This window comes from Ambystoma mexicanum, chromosome 12 (genome assembly GCF_040938575.1).
Source record: "Ambystoma mexicanum isolate Mex_15411 chromosome 12, UKY_AmexF1_1, whole genome shotgun sequence".
In the NCBI taxonomy this organism is placed as follows: Eukaryota; Metazoa; Chordata; class Amphibia; order Caudata; family Ambystomatidae; genus Ambystoma; species Ambystoma mexicanum.
The window spans coordinates 807,247,194-807,266,335 of record NC_090936.1 but is presented as its reverse complement, the minus strand read 5'-3'; the positions used below and the strand labels follow the sequence as shown (position 1 = coordinate 807,266,335).

At 48.6% G+C, this 19,142-nt stretch overlaps 1 protein-coding gene across 2 annotated transcripts in view; it reads right to left on the bottom strand.

Moving 5' to 3' along the window:
- Positions 1-19,142, bottom strand: part of METTL25 (methyltransferase like 25) — a 1,210,930-nt gene that overhangs the window by 922,142 nt on the left and 269,646 nt on the right. For both annotated transcript variants that reach the window (XM_069629316.1, XM_069629315.1), the window contains exon 2: positions 13,091-13,255. In XM_069629316.1, coding sequence (XP_069485417.1) covers positions 13,091-13,255 — 165 coding nt within the window. The remainder of the gene's footprint in view (positions 1-13,090; positions 13,256-19,142) is intronic.

The window sequence follows — 19,142 nt, the reverse complement described above, 5'->3', positions numbered from 1 at the left end:
GGCTGGGCAGTGCAGTCAAGCGTCGGCTGGTGCGGCAATTTCTCAACAGGCGGGGGGCTGACATAGTGTTCCTGTCTGAGACCCATCTTGCAGGCACTGACTGTACCCTGTTTAGACGCACAAACTACAAGCTAGCACTTCACTCAGGTTTCGGGATGGGCTCAAGAGGGGTCATAATCCTGGTACACAAAAACCTCCCCTTCCACCTCACGTCGGTGACCCATGACACAGGCGGCAGATATATGTACGCGACAGGCAAGCTATGGGATCACTCCATCGCTCTGATAGCTACCTATGCACCCCCTACCCTGCTTGAGCCGCTGCTTACTGACATTGCCCCGTTAATCGCAAACGACACATCCAACCTCATGATCCTGGGAGGTGACTTTAATGAAGTCATGAACGTACCCCTTGATAGATCACACTTGAGGAATAGAAACCCCAATATTCCCACCAGACTTGCCACGTTTGCCAACGCACTAGGCCTATGTGATGTGTGGAGAGAACTCCACCAGGGCACGAGAGCATACTCTTTCCACTCTGGGGCACATGCCTTGCTCTCCATGCTAGATTATTTCTTCATCCCAGCAACTGATTTACATAGGGCGCAAGAAATAGATATTCTCCCCCGGGGCATCTCTAACCACTCCCCATTAGAACTGACACTCATAACATCCAGGCGGATTCCACCGCCGAGCTGGCGCCTAAATAGCTATTACCTGGGTGACCCTGCGCTTGTGGACAAGCTACAGGAGACGACCAATACATACTTCGAGCTCAACTCACAGATGGCAATGAACCCAGGAACACTGTGTGAGGCCTACAAGACGGTGTTAAGAGGCGAACTGATATCGTGGACGACCGCGAAAAAAAGACAGCACTGGAGCAAGAGTCTTGAGGCCGAACAACAGGTCAAGCAAGCAGAGGAGAGGCACATAATTGAGGACACACCGGCCTCGAATCGGTCGTTGCTACTGGCACAGAAAAAGCTGCAAAACATAGCGATGGACAATGCGAAACAAGCGCATACTGCAATGCGGGCGAGAATTTATGAAACAGGGGACAAGGCAGGCAAGATGCTGGCTTGGCTGGAAAGGAGGGAACAGGGACGCAGCCATGTCCGAAGGCTCGAGACAGGAGGACCGAATCCAGGAGTGACCGATCAGGAAATAAGTCGAGGCTTCGCGGATTATTATGCTGAGTTGTACAGAAAGCCCACGACACAGATGGACGTCACGATCATGGACCAAATTAACATCCCCACCGTAACGGAAACGCAACTGCAACTGCTGGAGAGGGAGATCACAGAAGAGGAGATCCTAAGTGCCATGACGGCTTCCCGGTTGAGCTATGGCGAAAGGTGGGGACCAATGTGGTGGCCCCTCAGCTACTCCAAATGTACCAACATGCGCTAGAAGAGGGCATTCTCCCACCAGATCTGCGAGAAGCAACAATCATAGTGATACCCAAGCCGGGCAAGCCCCAGGAAAGATGCAGCTCATATAGGCCCATCTCACTCATCAATAGCGAAACCAAAATTCTGGCGAAATTACTTGCCGGCCGCCTGCAACATGTTATTCCCACCCTGATACATCCGGACCAGTGCGGCTTCATGCCCCAGAGATCAACACGTATGAACCTCCACAGGCTATATTTGGCCCTGGAAAGGGCCAACAGCATACAGGGCCCGCTAGCCCTGCTAGCAATTGACTTCGAGAAGGCCTTCGACTCGGTGAGATGGGAGGCCATCTGGACCATAATGCAACGCATGGGCTTCGGTGAGAACTTTATGAAGTGGGTGCGCCTGTTGTACGAATCCCCGGTGGCCAGGACCAGAGTTAATGGCTGGCGTTCGGACCTCTTCAATCTGGGGAGGGGCACGAGACAGGGCTGCCCGTTGATTTTTGCTATCGCCATCGAACCACTGGCAATCCTCTTGCGAAACACACCAACCTGGGAAGGCTTCCGCTGGTCCGAGACCTGGGAAGACAGAATATCTCTATATGCAGACAACCTTCTCATATATCTGAAAGACCCAAGCAATGCCTGTCCCAGAGTCATGCACCTGTTAGAGCAATACGAGGCATTCAGCGGATTGCGAGTGAACTGGTCCAAATCCATCCTCTTCCCGCTAGGGGACACCTCGTCGGCAAACTTGACGTCTGGCCCTTACCAGATCGAAAGAGAACAGTTCAAGTATCTGGGGATACGTATCACGAAGCAGTTGACAGAATACACAACCCTGAATCTCTCCCCCCTCATGACAAGATTTGCAGAAGATACTCGCCATTGGATCTTCTTGCCATTAACGCTGATGGGCAGAGCGGCCCTGTTCAAAATGATTGCCCTTCCTAAATTCTTATATATCCTGCAAAATGTGCCATTATACATTCACCAGCGAGAATTTCACAAAATAGAGTGCACCCTTCGGAAGCTGCTATGGGGGGGGGGGGGGACACCCACGAATTGCTCTCGCCACGCTCCAAAGGTCTATCTGGGAAGGAGGCATTGGACTGTCCAGGATACAGTCATATTACTGGGCCAGCCAGATGGCGGTAGTAAATGATATGTTCCACGGAGACGGAAGCCTCCCACATATCAAAGGTCTTATCTGTAAGGCCACGACCACGCCTCTGGAGCATCTGAATGGAGGCCTGAACCGCACATCACACACGGATATGGCAACGCATATAGTGAGAATATGGAAAGATACACATCAGTACCTAGGATAGGGCGGGAAGCTAATGCTGGCACAACCCCTATGGAACAACTGCACTCTTCCCGAAATAAGAAAGCTGCCCAGATGGCCTGAGTGGGCCCAGCGAGGAATCGCCAGTATAGGAGATGTGGTTCACGAGGACAACCTGGTACCATTCGAGACATTGCATGAAAAGTTCTCCCTCCCAGACACAGAGAGGTACCACTATACGCAGCTGAAACACGCTTGGACGACCCACAGACACATAACACGAGACATGCCGGAAAGCTCCCCATTAGAGAGAAACATAGTTTTGGACCGGGTGGAACGGAAAGTCACCTCTACCATGTAAAATGTGATTACATCCTTTGAGACAACCGGAACTAACCAGCTTGAAGGCAAAGTGGGAACGGGATGTGGGTCCCCTTCAACCGGAGGACTGGGTGGAGGCCCTGATGTACCCGCAAGAAACAACCATTTCCTCTAGACTTAGACTGGTCCAACTGAAGATCCTGCACTGCACCTACTACCCGAGATTGGCTCTCTTCCGCTGGGACAAATCTTCGGACTTACAATGCCTACGCTGCAGAAGTGAAGAAGGTAGTTTTTTCAATATTTTGTGGGAATGTAGCAGATACAGCGGCTCTGGCAGAGATGCTGTGATAAACTGTCTAGCGTTATAGGTAAAGAGATACAGAGATGCCCAAAACGCCTTCTCCTGGGGATCTCCAGTGACACTGACCTTTCCCGTTATGAGAAATTGCTCTGATCGACTGCGGTAGCAGTTCTCAGGCGGAACATTGCGCAACTGTGGGGATCGGAACGTACGCCAAGCTTTGAACAGTGGGTCACGGATGTGGACATATGCGCTATAATGGAACATAGAGTGTACGCGGCGAGGGGTTGCCCACAGAAAGCGGACAAAATATGGAGAAGATGGGAAGAGGCTAGCTAAAGGACAAGAATGGCTCCACAGCCTCTGTGACTGAGAGTTGCCCTGGGAGAGTGGGGGAGACGCCTCTGCTGAGAATAGCCTATGCCACGAGGTCATCTGTTGTCAAGTTGACGGTCTGTCGGACCATGGTCCCAGAAGTTGAGTTTTTGAATGTTTTCTGTTTCTTGATTGATTGTCTCTCTCTCTCCACATCCTATCACATGTACCTGGAAATGTAGATTTTGCATATGTTCCTCTCCCCTCCAGTCCACCCGATTCTTTCCCTTCCGCTATTGCCCCAAACTTTCCCCTCCTTCCCCACGTCCCTACCCGGTTTTGCAGAGAGATAAGTGTAATGTTGTTTTTTGTTTAAAATTGTCACGGTTCAACCGTGGAAAGTATGGAATAAATGGCGGCTTCATTAGGCCACCGCGGAATCAGCAGCAGCATACTAGTGTTCAATGTGCCTTTTGTTTACATAGGCCTACACGCCCCCTTACCAGACGCGCTGCAACTCTTTCGAACTGCCCGCGTCGGACCGCCCGGTGCTCTCTCCGTGTGGTTTTTTCTCCGTTTCCTACGCTCTCAGCCCTCTTACCTTACCGTACTTCTTCCTTGCCTATGTTTGCCTTCCCCCGTGACGGCCAAGACTATTTACTCTAATTCCTTTTTTTTCTACGGTCGCGTCCTTCCGCGTACCGTGTTTTGCCTTCCTTCTCTCTTTCCCCTCTCGCTGATTGCCTGCCTCGCACGTCAGCGCTTCCTTCCTCCTTAGTTCCGTGCTTTCAGGGGTTTATTTTCCCTTCTGTTCTTCTTTTCTTTACTTCCTCCACTCTTGCACCTTGCCGGCTTCGCCTTTTGGTACAGTCTTTCTTTCTCTCTTACTTTCCTATCGTCCCCCTTTTTTTTGTTAGCCTTCACTCTCCAGCTCCCCATATCTTACCTGCATAGGTGGCTGTCCTACCTTCAGAACCAATTGAACTCCGAGCTCCCAGGATTGTGCCTCTTCCAAGAGTCACAGTTAGTACTCCATTACGCCGTAGCTGACCTGGGTCCACTGCATACTCCGGTTAAGGATTTGGACCTTTCTTCCGAAGCAAGATCTACATCTGCATGTTGATTCCGCTCAGGGTTTTTTGCGCCTTACCAGGCTTTTTCCCTGAATTTGGGGGCGAGCTCCCTTGGGTCCGCCTGACGATTCTCAAATCATTGTCAAGGTGGCCTCGGGTGGAGAGCGTCCTTTTCTCTACGAACGAAGGAAGGGGAAGAAGGCGGAAAAAGGTGAAGAAGTACGCAGAAAGGAAAGAAGAAGGGACAGAGAGTCTAACCTAACCCTTACACCGGAGGTCACAGGTGAGGAGACACAGGGGGAGGCTTCTGCAGATTCTGACAGCTTGCAGCGCCCTTTAAAACCCATGGCGTCCCTTGAACAATTCCAAGAGATGGTCAACGCCATCCAAGTTCTTCAGGCAGAAGTCCAGAATCTACGCGCTGAGAATCAAACCCTAAAACAACAGATAACCGTCAGGGAAGAGACTCGTGGCAATCTACCCCCCCTCGTGTTCTCATTTGGGAAGTATGAAGGAGATCCCAAGACATTGAAGGAGTTCTTGGATGCTTGCACAGTGTATTTTACCTTTCGCCCCAAGGCTTATGAATCCGACCGATCCAAGGTGGGGTTCATAATCACTAACTTGACTGGAAATGCCCTGGCTTGGGCTACTCCTCTAATCACTCAAGAAGATCCAGCCATTAATGACTATTCCCAATTCACTCAACTTTTAAGATCCAGGTTCGGGCGAGCAGAAGTCCAATACTCTGCCTATGAGGCACTACTTGATATCAGACAGGGGTCACAGGATGTCCAAACTTATGCCTCCTCATTCAGTAGATTGGCCACTGAAGCAGCCTGGCCAGATTTGGCTCAACAGACCTTATTTCGCCGTGGTTTACATGAAGAATTGAAGGATGAACTTGCAAGAATGGCCCGACCTGATTCCTTCAGAGACCTGGTTTCGCTTACCCTTCAGTTAGAATACCGCCTGCAGGAGAGAAGACAGGAAAGACGAAGGACCAAGATTCAGTTTCCCTCCAGAACGACACCTATGAGCCCTCCTGGGAAGACTCAACCGGAAGAACCCATGCAAATTGGGGCCGCAAGAGGTCCTTTAACTCCGGATGAACGACAACGCCGCAAGAATCTGGGGCTCTGCATGTACTGCGGATCCTCTAAACACCTGCTTCGAAATTGTCCCGAAGTTCCGCCCAGACGGTTGGGAAACGGATCTCCCCGGTCCTGAGCAGGGAAAGGATCCGGGCTGGAAGGACTAGTCCCTGCCGAGATAGCCAAGAGAACGTACCCACCGACGACCATCGCCTAATGGTTTTTTTGATCACTTTGATCTTCGGAGCCGACCCTCCGATTGAGACACTCGCTATGCTAGACTGCGGAGCCGCAGGTAACTTCATGGACACTCATTGGGCCTTGGAACACCGAATTCCTCTGCTGTTCAAAGAAAACCCCATGCCTGTTGAAGGGGTTGATGGCAACCCGCTATCCTCTGGACCCGTCTCCCAAGAGACCGATATTGGTCAGATGTCTCTTTTGCAACATCAAGAACAACTCTCTTTCGACATCATCAGGGCAGCTCATTTTCCCGTGATATTGGGAATCCCATGGTTACGTCGCCACAATCCCCTGATTGATTGGTCAGCCAATACCATCCAATTCGCTTCCACTTATTGTACGCAGCATTGTCTCCCCTTGGCTCACCCAGCTTTTGCAACTAGCCTCTCAATACCCGTATCAACTGCAGTGGTGCAGTCGATTCCCCCTTATTACCATCAGTTTATAGACATTTTTGAAGACAGATTACCTCGTTCCTTGCCTCCTCACCGGTCAGAAGACTGCAATATTGATCTGAGACCGGGAGCTTCAGTACCGTTTGGCCGTATGTATCCAATGTCTCTCCCAGAAAGAAGAGCGCTCAGGGAGTATCTCGATGCCAATCTGCAGAATGGACTTATTCAAGAATCTCACTCCTCGGCGGGGGCGTCCATGTTTTTTATACCCAAGAAGGGAACCACTGAGTTGAGGCCTTGTATTGACTACCGTGGTCCCAATAGCATGACCATCCGAGACCGCTATCCCATGCCCTTAATAAAGGAGGTGTTGGAGGCGGTTAAGGGAGCCAGGATCTTTACTAACTTGATCTACGCGGGGCATATCATCTGCTGAGAATCCGAGAGGGCGATGAATGGAAGACGGCCTTCCGCACTCCACTAGGGCATTTCGAGTATAGAGTGATGCCTTTTGGGTTGGTTAATGCCCCAGCAATATTTCAACGTTTTGTTGACAAGATATTGGGCCTCATTACGACCCAGGCGGTAAGTTACCGCCTGGGTTGTACCTTTACCACCATGGCGTAAACTACGTTTACGCCATAGTGGTTGGCGGACTTACCGCCCCATTCCGAGGTTGGCGGGGCGGTAAGTCCCCAATCCCCATTTACCCTTCCCCATTCCCTTTTTTGCCCCATAGGGCATAATGGGAGTGGGGAAGGCGTTAATTACGCCACCGTAAATTACGGTGGCGTAATTAACAACAAGGTCCCTTAGCGCCATGGATTTTAACACCTGCTAAAAGCAGGTGTTAAATCCTCCATGGCGCTAAGGGACCTCGGAATCAGGCGGTAAGGGTCGGCGCTGTTTACGCTGCCGTAAACCCCTTACCGCCTGGGTCGTAATGAGGCTGATTCTCAGACTTGTTGTTTTCTTCAGTAGTGGTATACTTGGATGATATTTTGATCTACTCCTCCACTCCGGCTGAACACAGAAGACATGTCACGGAAGCATTACAAAGATTAAGGGACCATCAGTTGTTGGTGAAACCCGAGAAGTGTGTCTTCGAAGTATCTTCTATCTCGTATTTGGGCTTTATCCTCTCCCGGGAAGGGGTACAGATGGACCCAGGAAAGGTTAAGGCAGTGCTGCAATGGCCTGTTCCAAAGACCGTGAAGGACATCCAACGGTTCTTAGGTCTCGCTAACTTCTATAGAAGGTTTATTCCCAACTTCTCTGACAAAGTCCTACCCATTACTCTGTTGCTAAAGAAGGGAAGAAGGTTTGAATGGGGTCAGGCGGCTGATCAAGCCTTTCAACAGCTCAAGGCATCTTTTACCACAGCTCCAATTTTGACCCAACCTAATCAATCCTTACCATTTATTGTTGAGACCGATGCCTCCGGAGGAGCAATAGGAGCTGCACTGTTACAAGAAGGAGAGGATGGCGAGGAGCATCCAGTGGCGTACTATTCCCGAACTCTCACTCCTAGTGAAGTAAATTATTCTGTGTTAGAGAAAGAGCTTTTGGCCATTCGTCAAGCTTGTATTGAATGGAGACACCTGCTTCAAGGATCCACTCATCCCTTTCAAGTACGCACGGATCATCGTAATTTACGAGTGCTGCAACAAATGGAGTGTCGCAATTCTAGACATGCTCGTTGGGCTTATTTTTTTCGCAATATGATTTTGAAATCACCTACCTGCCTGGGAAAGAGAACGTATTGGCTGACGCATTATCCCGAAGTCTTGAAGAAGAAGATAAGGCTAGGGGTCAGCCGAAGGTAGACCATATCTTATCAGGAAAAAGATTCATTGGAGTTGTTAATTCCTTTTTGCAGGAAGTGGAACAAGCCACTAAGGTAACGACTGATCCAATTTTACTACGAACTGACCTGGAAAGGAGAGGACCGTTCTACTTTTTACAAGGTAGGCTGTACCTACCCGCAAGGGACCTGCAGATACAAGCAATGTCTTGGTGTCACGATCTACCATCTGCGGGACACAAGGGCCGTACCGCTACCTTAGACATTTTGTCTAGACAATTCTGGTGGCCTAACATGCATCAGGATGTTAAGGAATACGTGGCTAGTTGCCCAGTATGTGCTTCCAATAAATATTCAGCATCCAAGCCTTTAGGCCTACTTCAACAAGAACCGTTACCATCCCAGCCCTGGGAACTTATCTCGACTGACTTTATAGTCGATTTACCGCCATCTTCTGGCTATACCACGATTATGGTCACAGTGGACTCTTTGAGTAAGTTGGCACACTTTGCCCCGCTCTCAAGCCTTCCTTCAGCTCCTGAAGCAGCGGCTGTCTTCTTGAAGGATGTTGTCAGACTACATGGTTTACCCAAGAGTATCATTTCTGACAGGGGGACTCAATTTACCTCAAGGTTTTGGTCTGCAATGTGTAAATCATTGGGCATTAAGCGCGCTCTCTCCTCGGGCTACCACCCCCAGAGCAACGGCCTTACAGAACGACTTAATGCCACCTTAGAACAGTATCTCCGCTGCTTTTGTAGCCACGAACAAGAGAGATGGCCGTCATTCCTCTCTATGGCTGAGTTTGCATATAATAACTCAAGACATTCCGCTATTGGGGTTAGTCCATTTCTGTTCACCTATGGGTATCATCCCAGACACATTCCTTTCTTTGGATTGCCTACCACCATCGTACCTTCTGTAGATACACACTTGGAAGACCTACGATGCATACAGAGAGACGCCAAGCTACAACTTGAAGCCAGCAGATCTCAATACAAGAAACAGGCAGATCGCAAGAGGTTACCTAACCCCGGCTGGACTCCAGGTACCAAGGTGTGGTTGTCCACTAAGTTTCTTCCTAGGTGGACTCATGCTGGGAAATTCACTGCCCGGTACATAGGTCCGTATCTCATTGAATCCCAAATCAACCCTGTGGCCTTTCGTTTAAGGTTACCTCCTAGTCTCAAGAGGATACATCCGGTATTTCACACCTCGTTATTAAAAGCCTTCAAGCCAGACACTTACGGCCGCAAGAAGGTACGACCTCTAACCTTCAAGAACCCGCCTCCAGATGAATACGAGGTGGAAAGACTTGTAGACTCCCGATACAAGCATGGAACCCTCCAATATTTAGTGCATTGGAAAGGTTATCCTGTGGAGGAACGCACGTGGGAACCCAGGAGGCATATTCACGCCCCCAGGTTACTCAGGCGCTTTCATCACCTCCACCCGGGTAAACCCGGTGGTAGTTTGCTGAAGAGGGGGCATGCTGTCACGGTTCAACCGTGGAAAGTATGGAATAAATGGCGGCTTCATTAGGCCACCGCGGAATCAGCAGAAGCATACTAGTGTTCAATGTGCCTTTTGTTTACATAGGCCGACACGCCCCCTTACCAGACGTGCTGCAACTCTTTCGAACTGCCCGCGTCGGACCGCCCGGTGCTCTCTCCGTGTGGTTTTTTCTCCGTTTCCTACGCTCTCAGCCCTCTTACCTTACCGTACTTCTTTCTTGCCTATGTTTGCCTTCCCCCGTGACGGCCAAGACTATTTACTCTAATTCCTTTTTTTTCTACGGTCGCGTCCTTCCGCGTACCGTGTTTTGCCTTCCTTCTCTCTTTCCCCTCTCGCTGATTGCCTGCCTCGCACGTCAGCGCTTCCTTCCTCCTTAGTTCCTGTGCTTTCAGGGGTTTATTTTCCCTTCTGTTCTTCTTTTCTTTACTTCCTCCACTCTTGCACCTTGCCGGCTTCGCCTTTTGGTACAGTCTTTCTTTCTCTCTTACTTTCCTATCGTCCCCCTTTTTTTTGTTAGCCTTCACTCTCCAGCTCCCCATATCTTACCTGCATAGGTGGCTGTCCTACCTTCAGAACCAATTGAACTCCGAGCTCCCAGGATTGTGCCTCTTCCAGGAGTCACAGTTAGTACGCCATTACGCCGTAGCTGACCTGGGTCCACTGCATACTCCGGTTAAGGATTTGGACCTTTCTTCCGAAGCAAGATCTACATCTGCATGTTGATTCCGCTCAGGGTTTTTTGCGCCTTACCAGGCTTTTTCCCTGAATTTGGGGGCGAGCTCCCTTGGGTCCGCCTGACGATTCTCAAATCATTGTCAAGGTGGCCTCGGGTGGAGAGCGTCCTTTTCTCTACGAACGAAGGAAGGGGAAGAAGGCGGAAAAAGGTGAAGAAGTACGCAGAAAGGAAAGAAGAAGGGACAGAGAGTCTAACCTAACCCTTACACCGGAGGTCACAGGTGAGGAGACACAGGGGGAGGCTTCTGCAGATTCTGACAAAAATCAATAAAATCTTTGACTAAAAAAAAAAACAAAGCACTTACACTTTTAATTTATATACAATGATATATTTATTTACACCAGAATCACTTTAAATACCTTATACGTTTACACTTGAACACCTCGGAATACTTTAGATTATACTTCAAAGGTCACTTTCACTTTTGTGTTTGTTTGCGGTTATATTTGTTGCAACGTTAGAATGGCAAAAGACAGTTCTATCGTATGATCGGTAATTACCCGCACTAGAGGTTCTTAGCATATTTACTCTGCAAACACATACACGAAAGTCACTCAAAGGAAGGAAAAGGGTTGGAGTAACACTAGTCTGGTTCAAGGTTCTAGAGAGAGGTTCTTCGCAGAGCAAGTCTTTTAAGTCCAAAAACATAACTCTAGTAAACGGCAGTTCGGAGAGGGCTCAAAGCTTTGACAAGCAGCAGAATACGAAGAGTTCCTGTAGATTTCTTCAAGTCTCTAGTCTTTTATAAGCAGCAAGTTACCAACTAACGGTGGAGATCCTATTAAGGACTCAATGAAGAAACAAAAGCAGCAGTTTGAGTCTGAGGTAAGAAGGGGTTGACCTGGAAACCTCTGCATGCACTCGAACGCTCTAGAGCAACTTTCCTAGGTTAGAAGAACATGTTCGTGCTGGATGCTCTGCAATGTTGCAGCTCGGAACCTGACCATCTGTCGTAGAGATGCAGGCTTGGATGTAGGCTCTCTTCTTAGAGAGGACAGAGAATCTGTATTGCCTTTGGAGCAGGCGGCCAGACAGTTTATCAGGGGGTGCGCATGATGCTCTCCACTTCCTCTCTGCTGCCCTACACTTGCGTTTAAGGGCGGCGAGGTCAGAATCGTACCAAGAGTTGCACTTGGATTTGGGCTTCAAGCAGATCCTCATGACAGGGTCAAGGACATCCAGAGTGTTAGAGATAGAGAGGTGAAGGTTAAAGGGGGCTGTGTCAGGGTGTGAGTCAGCCAAAGATGCAGGAGAAGGAGAGAAAGTAGCGGCGAAAGCCTCGACTGACACACCCTTCATGGGTCAGATGACCAAGAAGGTAGGTGGCAGTGCTGGAGTTGACTTGACCTGCAGGGAAGAGAAAGGTGGGAAGAAAGGAAAAAGTGATCACTTTAAGAGAGAGGAGTGGTGAGAGGTTTAGAGAAGGGGAGATCAGAGTCGATCGGAACAACCAGGGTGTGCCCTCCACCGCGAGTCAGGCCAGAGGGAAGAATAGAGAGAGAGAGAGAGAGCGCAAGAGTGAGAATCGCAGAGGTTGTGAAGGAGTCCTGAAGAAGGGCTTGTAGCATCCAGGTGGATGTTCAAGTCTCAGAGGTGGAGAAGTTGAGAGGTAGAGGCAAGGAGGAGAGGTCAGCCCACTTGTGTAGATAGTGGCCACAGTGAGAGAGAGGCCAGGAGAGATAGAGAGCCTGCAGAACAGGCATTGAAAGGAGTAGTAGTGTTGCATTGGAATGATAGAAGCAGGGATCCACTCCCTGGTGTACATTCACCAAATACTCTTCCCTCACCCCACGACTCCTATACAAGTCCACTGCCCTTAGACTCGAGTTTATGATTATCATTCATTTAGCCATTACCTGATAAACTCAAATTTGCCTGCCTTGGCACTGTGAAAGTGTACCTGACGTGTTCTTACATTCACATGTAATGTGTGTTCTAATATAAATAACTTGCAAGCATCCTAACTTCTGAAATCCATTGGGCCTTTGTAAAAGCATCAGCCACAATACGTAGCCCATTGTCAGCTCACGTCTCAGATACAGACTAACTAAGCAAACTACTTGGGCGTGTAACTACATGCTTCCTAATACTTGTAACTATGTCATACATCAGTGATGTTTTGTTTTCCCTAGGCACTATGATGAGACACCCAAGTGGGTGCATTATAAAAATTAAAAATAAATATTAAATAAGTAACCACCAAATATGGAACAGACCTGAAAGTATTTTCGACAATGTGATCCAACAGATCCCGGTCAACAAAAAGCAATGACAATAGATGCAACACAAGGTGAACTAGACATGAAAGGTTACGGGAGCAGGGACAAAATGTGCTTAACGAGGAATCTTGTCTTGTGAGGATAGCTCAGAGGCAACGCTCCCTCCTTGGAACAAAGACGACGTGGAGCAACACAGGTTCGATCCCCAGGTCCTGCATAGAAACATCTGGGTATTAAGCGTGTTATAAATAGCCAATTATATCATAATTACATAACGTTGATGAACCTGCACGGATTGCCTCAATTATGCATGTGAAATGTACTGTTAACGGAACAGCAAAATTCAATAAACATTTCAGACAAATGATAATCATTGACCTACCAGGGCTTTTGACTTCCTTTTCAGTAAGATGTTCTAGCAGCTGTCCTAACTGGGTGCATACCCCTATGTAAGCCAGGGAATGGTCTTTTGCAGCCACTAGAAATGCCTCCAGATCAACCAGTTTATGAGTTGTTTCACAGAAAATCTTAGTAAGCCCACTTTCATCTGCAGGAGAATACAAAATACACCAATAAGAAGAGGATTACAAAGGATCATTTTTCTTGAAAGGGATAGTAGCCTAAGGAAAGAAAACAAAAGAGTGACTACATTGTAATCTTGTATCATAGTAACAAAGAAGAGCATTTGTTCTTGCACACACTGCAAACTGAATTGACACTAACAGCAGTGTCAAACAAATAATCAGATGCAATATCACATATTGAAGGACCCAACTTTTATTTAAATCACCTGTTTTTCAAATGTGTGTGTCAAGATTACCCTACATAATTTGGAGGAGGGCTGGGATTATTCTGCAAAGGTAGATCCCTTTATTTTCATTGTGGATTTTGAACGAATGAAATGTCCAGGCTGTAGAGAAAGTAAAGTTGACTCACGCGCCAGATGTGGCTGTCTCTATGGTTAGGGGCTGCTTCATTTCCTCAGAACAGCCATGCCAATGTGCTTTCAGTGTCCTCTGATCTGTAGCTATAAACTGGGGCCTCAATTTGATCGAATCTTCATTTGGTCAGAGGGAAAAGTTGGGTCCCAAATGCATTTGAGATTCTATATCAACATTATGAACAGCTATAGACCCTGTAGGTAATTGCTTCCAATAATTGTACATATGAAGCTAAAAGAAGAGCATCCACTCATGTGCAAGAAGCCTAGCCATCAGGAGGTTGGCTAGCCTTGATGACCATGTAACACAGACTTGTAAAAATGTAAAGTTGTAATGGAACCCATGCATAATATCTAATGCGCTGATTTGATGCTGGAACCATGGCAGAAGCTATGTATTCATTTATCTATCAAAGTCCTGTTTGATACAATAGCCTTCAAGAAAAAAAATCAGTCTGTTACCCATTGAAGGGCTTGTTTATTTATTTTTTTAAACAATTTTATTATTTCCAACAACAAAAAACAAAAGAAAAAAAGAAACCAGACAGTGAACAACAATTATGCCTTCCAGCAATTTCGTAATGTGTCTGCCCCCCCATTACCCCCCTCCCCATCTCGAGCCTAGCCCTCATCACCGCCTTCCACCCCTCTTTCTGAGGGCACCTCTCTTCCCTCTCCCCCAGAAGAACCATCGTCCTCCAGGCATGTCTGGGTCAGACCCAGACAGTGTGGCTACTAGTTGCCTCCAGGCTATCAACGTTTCCGCTTCTTCATCTCCCCCTCTATTTACTGCTTCACGCCACATCACCGTTTCCGCACCCTGCCACCAGACTTCTACTTTCGTTCTGTTGCTTGCTTTCCGGCTCATGGCAATTCTGCACTTAGCGAGTATGTAAGCCAAGTCTTTTGAGTTTGCTTATGTGTTTCAATCTACGAGGCCTAGGGAACCCCCTATCATGCACGACCACATAGATTCCACCTCTAGACTTATCTCATTCACTGCCAAGAGGTGGGCTACCTCCCTCCAAAATCTCCTTATTTCCGGGCATGCCCAGAAATATGCACCAGTTCCGCATTCACCTCCCCACATTTAGGACGTGTTTGTATTCCTGCATTCTTAAACTAGGCTATCTTCTGAGGAGTCATATACGCTCTATGGGTAACATATAACTGGATCTGTTGCAATCTCACGTTCCTGGACACTTTTTTTGTGGTATCCCTGTGCCTCCTCCACAGCCCGTCATCCACAGGTTCTCCAGCTTCCTCTTCCCAATCCTGTCTCAGCTGGATCACCTCCTTCCCCACCCTGGACATCAACAATTCCCATTGAAGGACTTGTTATATTCCTAAACTGTGACAGGGCATGCTTTCAGGCCATGTCAAAGTGGGGGGTGGAGGGAGAGCCTGCCCTACCCCAATACACTGACTAGTGCCAGAGTGCGGACTGGCCCCCTCTCAGCCCTCCTTACCTAAAGGAGGTCAGCGGCGGGGCCAGGGAGGACCCTGATGCAACCGGAGCAGCACCACAGCACAGGTCCACATGGAGTCCACTAGCCCACCAGGGCGGCTACTATTATTAAACAAAGACCACATAGTGACCTGCACAGGGAAAATGAGCCCCACTAAACCACCAGGGACCTGCATTATTAAAAGACCCCAGGGAGGCATGAAGGCATACATAACTCCTGGGAGCCATTACAGGCTCTGTGTTAGGAATGCAGCAAGAACGGGGCGGGGCTTGCCAGCTCCTATGAAGCCTTACCCAGCCCTTAGCAAGTCACCCCCTTGGAAACAGGTAGGTGATTTGGCAGGGTATGTAATTAATCAAGAGAGGGCATGGGATATTTAAGTAAGTGTATGTGAGCGACTAAATGTGGGTTAGTTGGGTCAGGACAGAAGTTGGTGGAGGATATCTGAGAAGACCAGAGGAGGGGAGAGCAACCGGAATGCGGAAGCTATTGGAGAGAGGGGGTTTGTTGAGTATCTGTGTGTGAGTGGAGAGGGTGAGGAGTAAAGGCAGGAGTAGCAGGGCAGTAGTGTTAGTGGAGGTGGTAGCAGCTGTAGGAGTAGAAGAGTGGTGGTGGGAGTAGGAGGTGGTAGTTGGTAGTAGTGAATGTTAGTGTCTTAGAGAGGGTAGGCACAGTAGAGAGGTAGTAGTGCTGGCGAGAGGTAATAGTGGTAGCAGATTGGTGGTAGTTTGGAAAGGGAGTGGAAGAACAGTAGTGGTAGGCGTAGTGGTAAGAAAGGAGGGGCGGTAGTTGTAGCGGAGGAAGCCAGGAGGTATCATATGAGAGTAAGGTAGAACAGGTGAGTTATTAGTAGAGGGGTAGTTGGAGGTCAGATTGATAGTAAGAGCAGTGGTAAGAAGGGAAGTAAGATGAAAGGGAAGAGGTACAAAGGCGGGGTGAGAGACCGGAGGGACAGCAGAGCGGAGAGAGGAGAATATCTTACAAGCCCAGTGTAGTGAAGGGTGTAGTAATAACGTGTGTGGAAGAAGAAAGCGTGATATCCGGCAAAAGAAGGCACCATCCCTACAAACACGCATACAATACTAAGCAGGATAGGTTAGGGAAAGTCTAGAAAAGCCCCAGGGAGTTAGCTAGTCAACACTTTTAAACACCTTTGGAACTTCTTCCAGTCTGCATTGTCGTAATTTGTGGCAGGCCATCCCGTCACAATATTTGGTGTCTTTAATATTTCGCTATATTTTAACACATTTTGTAAGCAGAAAATGGGCATGCCAATAATGAGTTATATTGAAAAAAATCACTTCTGCAGTCACAAGTCAAGGAAACTGTCATGATTCCTGCCCCTAATGTCCCCAGCCCTCCAGGATGTCAGGCTGGAGCAGGCCACAATCACCTACATGGCCCTCAACGGCCTCTCCATCCCTCCAAAGACCCACTTGGAGTCAGACTTGGCACTTGTGGCACCAGACTCACTCACTCCCATAGGATAACATTGAGGATTGGACTTGTAGTGCATTGATGGGGACAAAATGGATGCCCCCACATATTTCGGTTCCCAGAAATGCATGTGCAGTCTAGTCTTTTGAGTGTCGTTCAGCCAGAGACACCTGGGATACCCAGAGACTATTTAAGCCACGCCCAGGCTGAGAAACATGCTTTGTGTTTTATGCACCTGCAGCATGACACTCACCGTGTTCGGATCGGTTTCCAGTAGGCCTGCATCTTTCTTCTGCGCTCAGCTCCTGCAAGAACAAGAATACCGTTAGGAACAGCCTTGCGGCGCTTCTGCCCATCATTCATCGCTTCTTCTGTTCTGCTGGCACCTTCGGCGGTGTCATTCCCATCCCGGCACGCCGCTTCCTAATGAAAAGAACAGAAAAAGGGCATTAGTAAGCATTCAGCAAATTTTCCCTTATTTTTAAAGTCTGTACGAGCTTCAAACGCTTACCTGAATCACAGCCGCTCTGGGGGAACTCTGTCTCCGGAACCGCTCATCCATCTGCAAGAGGGAAAAGACACTCCAGGTTAGCGTGGAAACATCTAGAGGCGCCGCATACCGCGCTTACTCACTGCATTTCTTCTTCATAACCGGCATCCACGCTGAAAACGTTGCGGCACCTAAAAGACACAGAAGAAGAACTCAGTTCAATACACTTCTCCAGTCACAAGCAGGGCATGCACCATTGCCGGGAAGCGTGCCCTCGATGTCAGCACCATCAGCCAATCCCGTTCAGATAACCCTTCCTGGGGCAGTTCCCTTGGCCCCGCCCAAATGATTTACGGGGGATGCCAAGAGGTTTGCAACGTTCATGAACCAGTGCCGCCTACACTTCCTTTGTAGACCAGGAGCCTTTCCGAATGACCAATCACGGGTCGCTTTTATGCTATCCTACCTGAGTGGTAGCGCCCCGGACTGGTCTGTACCCTTTGTGGCCCAAGACGATCCTTTGCTGCATGACTTCAGGGGCTTTCAGCAGGAGATGGAAAAGCTGTTCGCCCGTCGTACTAATGTGCAGGCATTAGACAACGAACTTCTGTCCCTACGCCAAGGGAATCAAGACCTATTAACATACATAGCCACGTTCAATAGACTCGTAGTTGAAGCAGAATGGCCAGTGGAGAAGAGAACCGCGTTATTTCATTGGGGGTTGCGGGGGGGGAGCTCAAGGATGTTATCGCACATGTAGTGAACCCCCCGAAAGACTGCTCAGAATTCAATGACCTTGTTGTTCAACTGGGTCATAGGTTACAGGACCGAAGAGCAGATCGAACCAGACCGGACCCTCGCCCTATGTATGTGCATTCAAAGGACAATATTGCCCGCACAACGGAAGGTTCAGGAGAACCAATGCAAATCGGGGGGGGTCAGATCCCCCTTGACTAAAGCGGAAAGGGATAAAAGGAGACAGCAGCAGTTATGTCTGTACTGTGGAAGGTCAGGTAATTTCCTTAAAGAGTGCCCTGTGAAGCCACTGAGGAGGACGGTAGGGGCCACGAACAAGGAAGATACCATCAAGGAATCGGAAAACTCCCCAGCCAGGCAAGTGTAGGGGTCCACTTGTCGAGCGAAGAAAGTGAACTACAGACCTCCCATTTTGCACTATCTGTGGTCTTGATCAATCACCAACAACCATCTCGGATGCACGCAGTAAGAGCGTACATAGACAGTAGAGCCGTTGGGAATTACATCGACCAGGAGCTTGCGGCAAAGATGGGGCTTCCGTTACGCCCTAAAGCAACCACCGACACTGTTACCACTGTCGACGGCACGGAAATAGCTTCTGGTTCAGTATCCCAATGCACTGCAGCTTTAACCCTTCTGTGCCAGGATGGACACCAAGAATCTATCATTTTCGACCTCATTAAGGCACCACAGTTCTGGTTGATTTTGGGAATGCCATGGTTGGTAGCTCACAATCCTCTAATCGATTGGCGAGCAAAAGAATTGGCCTTTCCCGAGACTTGCGCCCACACATGTTATCGCCAAGAGAAACAACCAATAGACACCAGAACCTCCACGCTTGCGACTGTGGCAATCGGCACCCTACCAAGTGAATACCAGGACTTTCAAGATGTCTTTCAGAAAGAACAGGCTAATACCCTGCCACCGCATAGACCATACGATTGCCAAATCGACCTGATATCCGGCACACAAATCCCTTGTGGGAATTTACGCACTCACAGAACCAGAAAACCAGCACCTGAAGGCCTATCGTGACGAATACCTAGCAGACAGGTTCATCCGTCCTTCGAAGTCTCCAGCAGCCAGTCCTCTATTCTTCGTACCGAAAAAGGAGGGGGGACTTGAGAACGTGCATCGACTATCGCGCACTGAACCAGATTACCGTAAAAAACGCTACCCCCGCCACAGATCCCTGAATTGCTTGATCAAGTCAAAGATGCCCAAATCTACACAAAACTAGACCTCAGGGTGGCATATCACCTTGTTCGCGTAAAACAGGGGGACAAATGGAAAACCGCTTTTCGCACCAAATACGGCTTGTACGAATATCAAGTAATGCCCT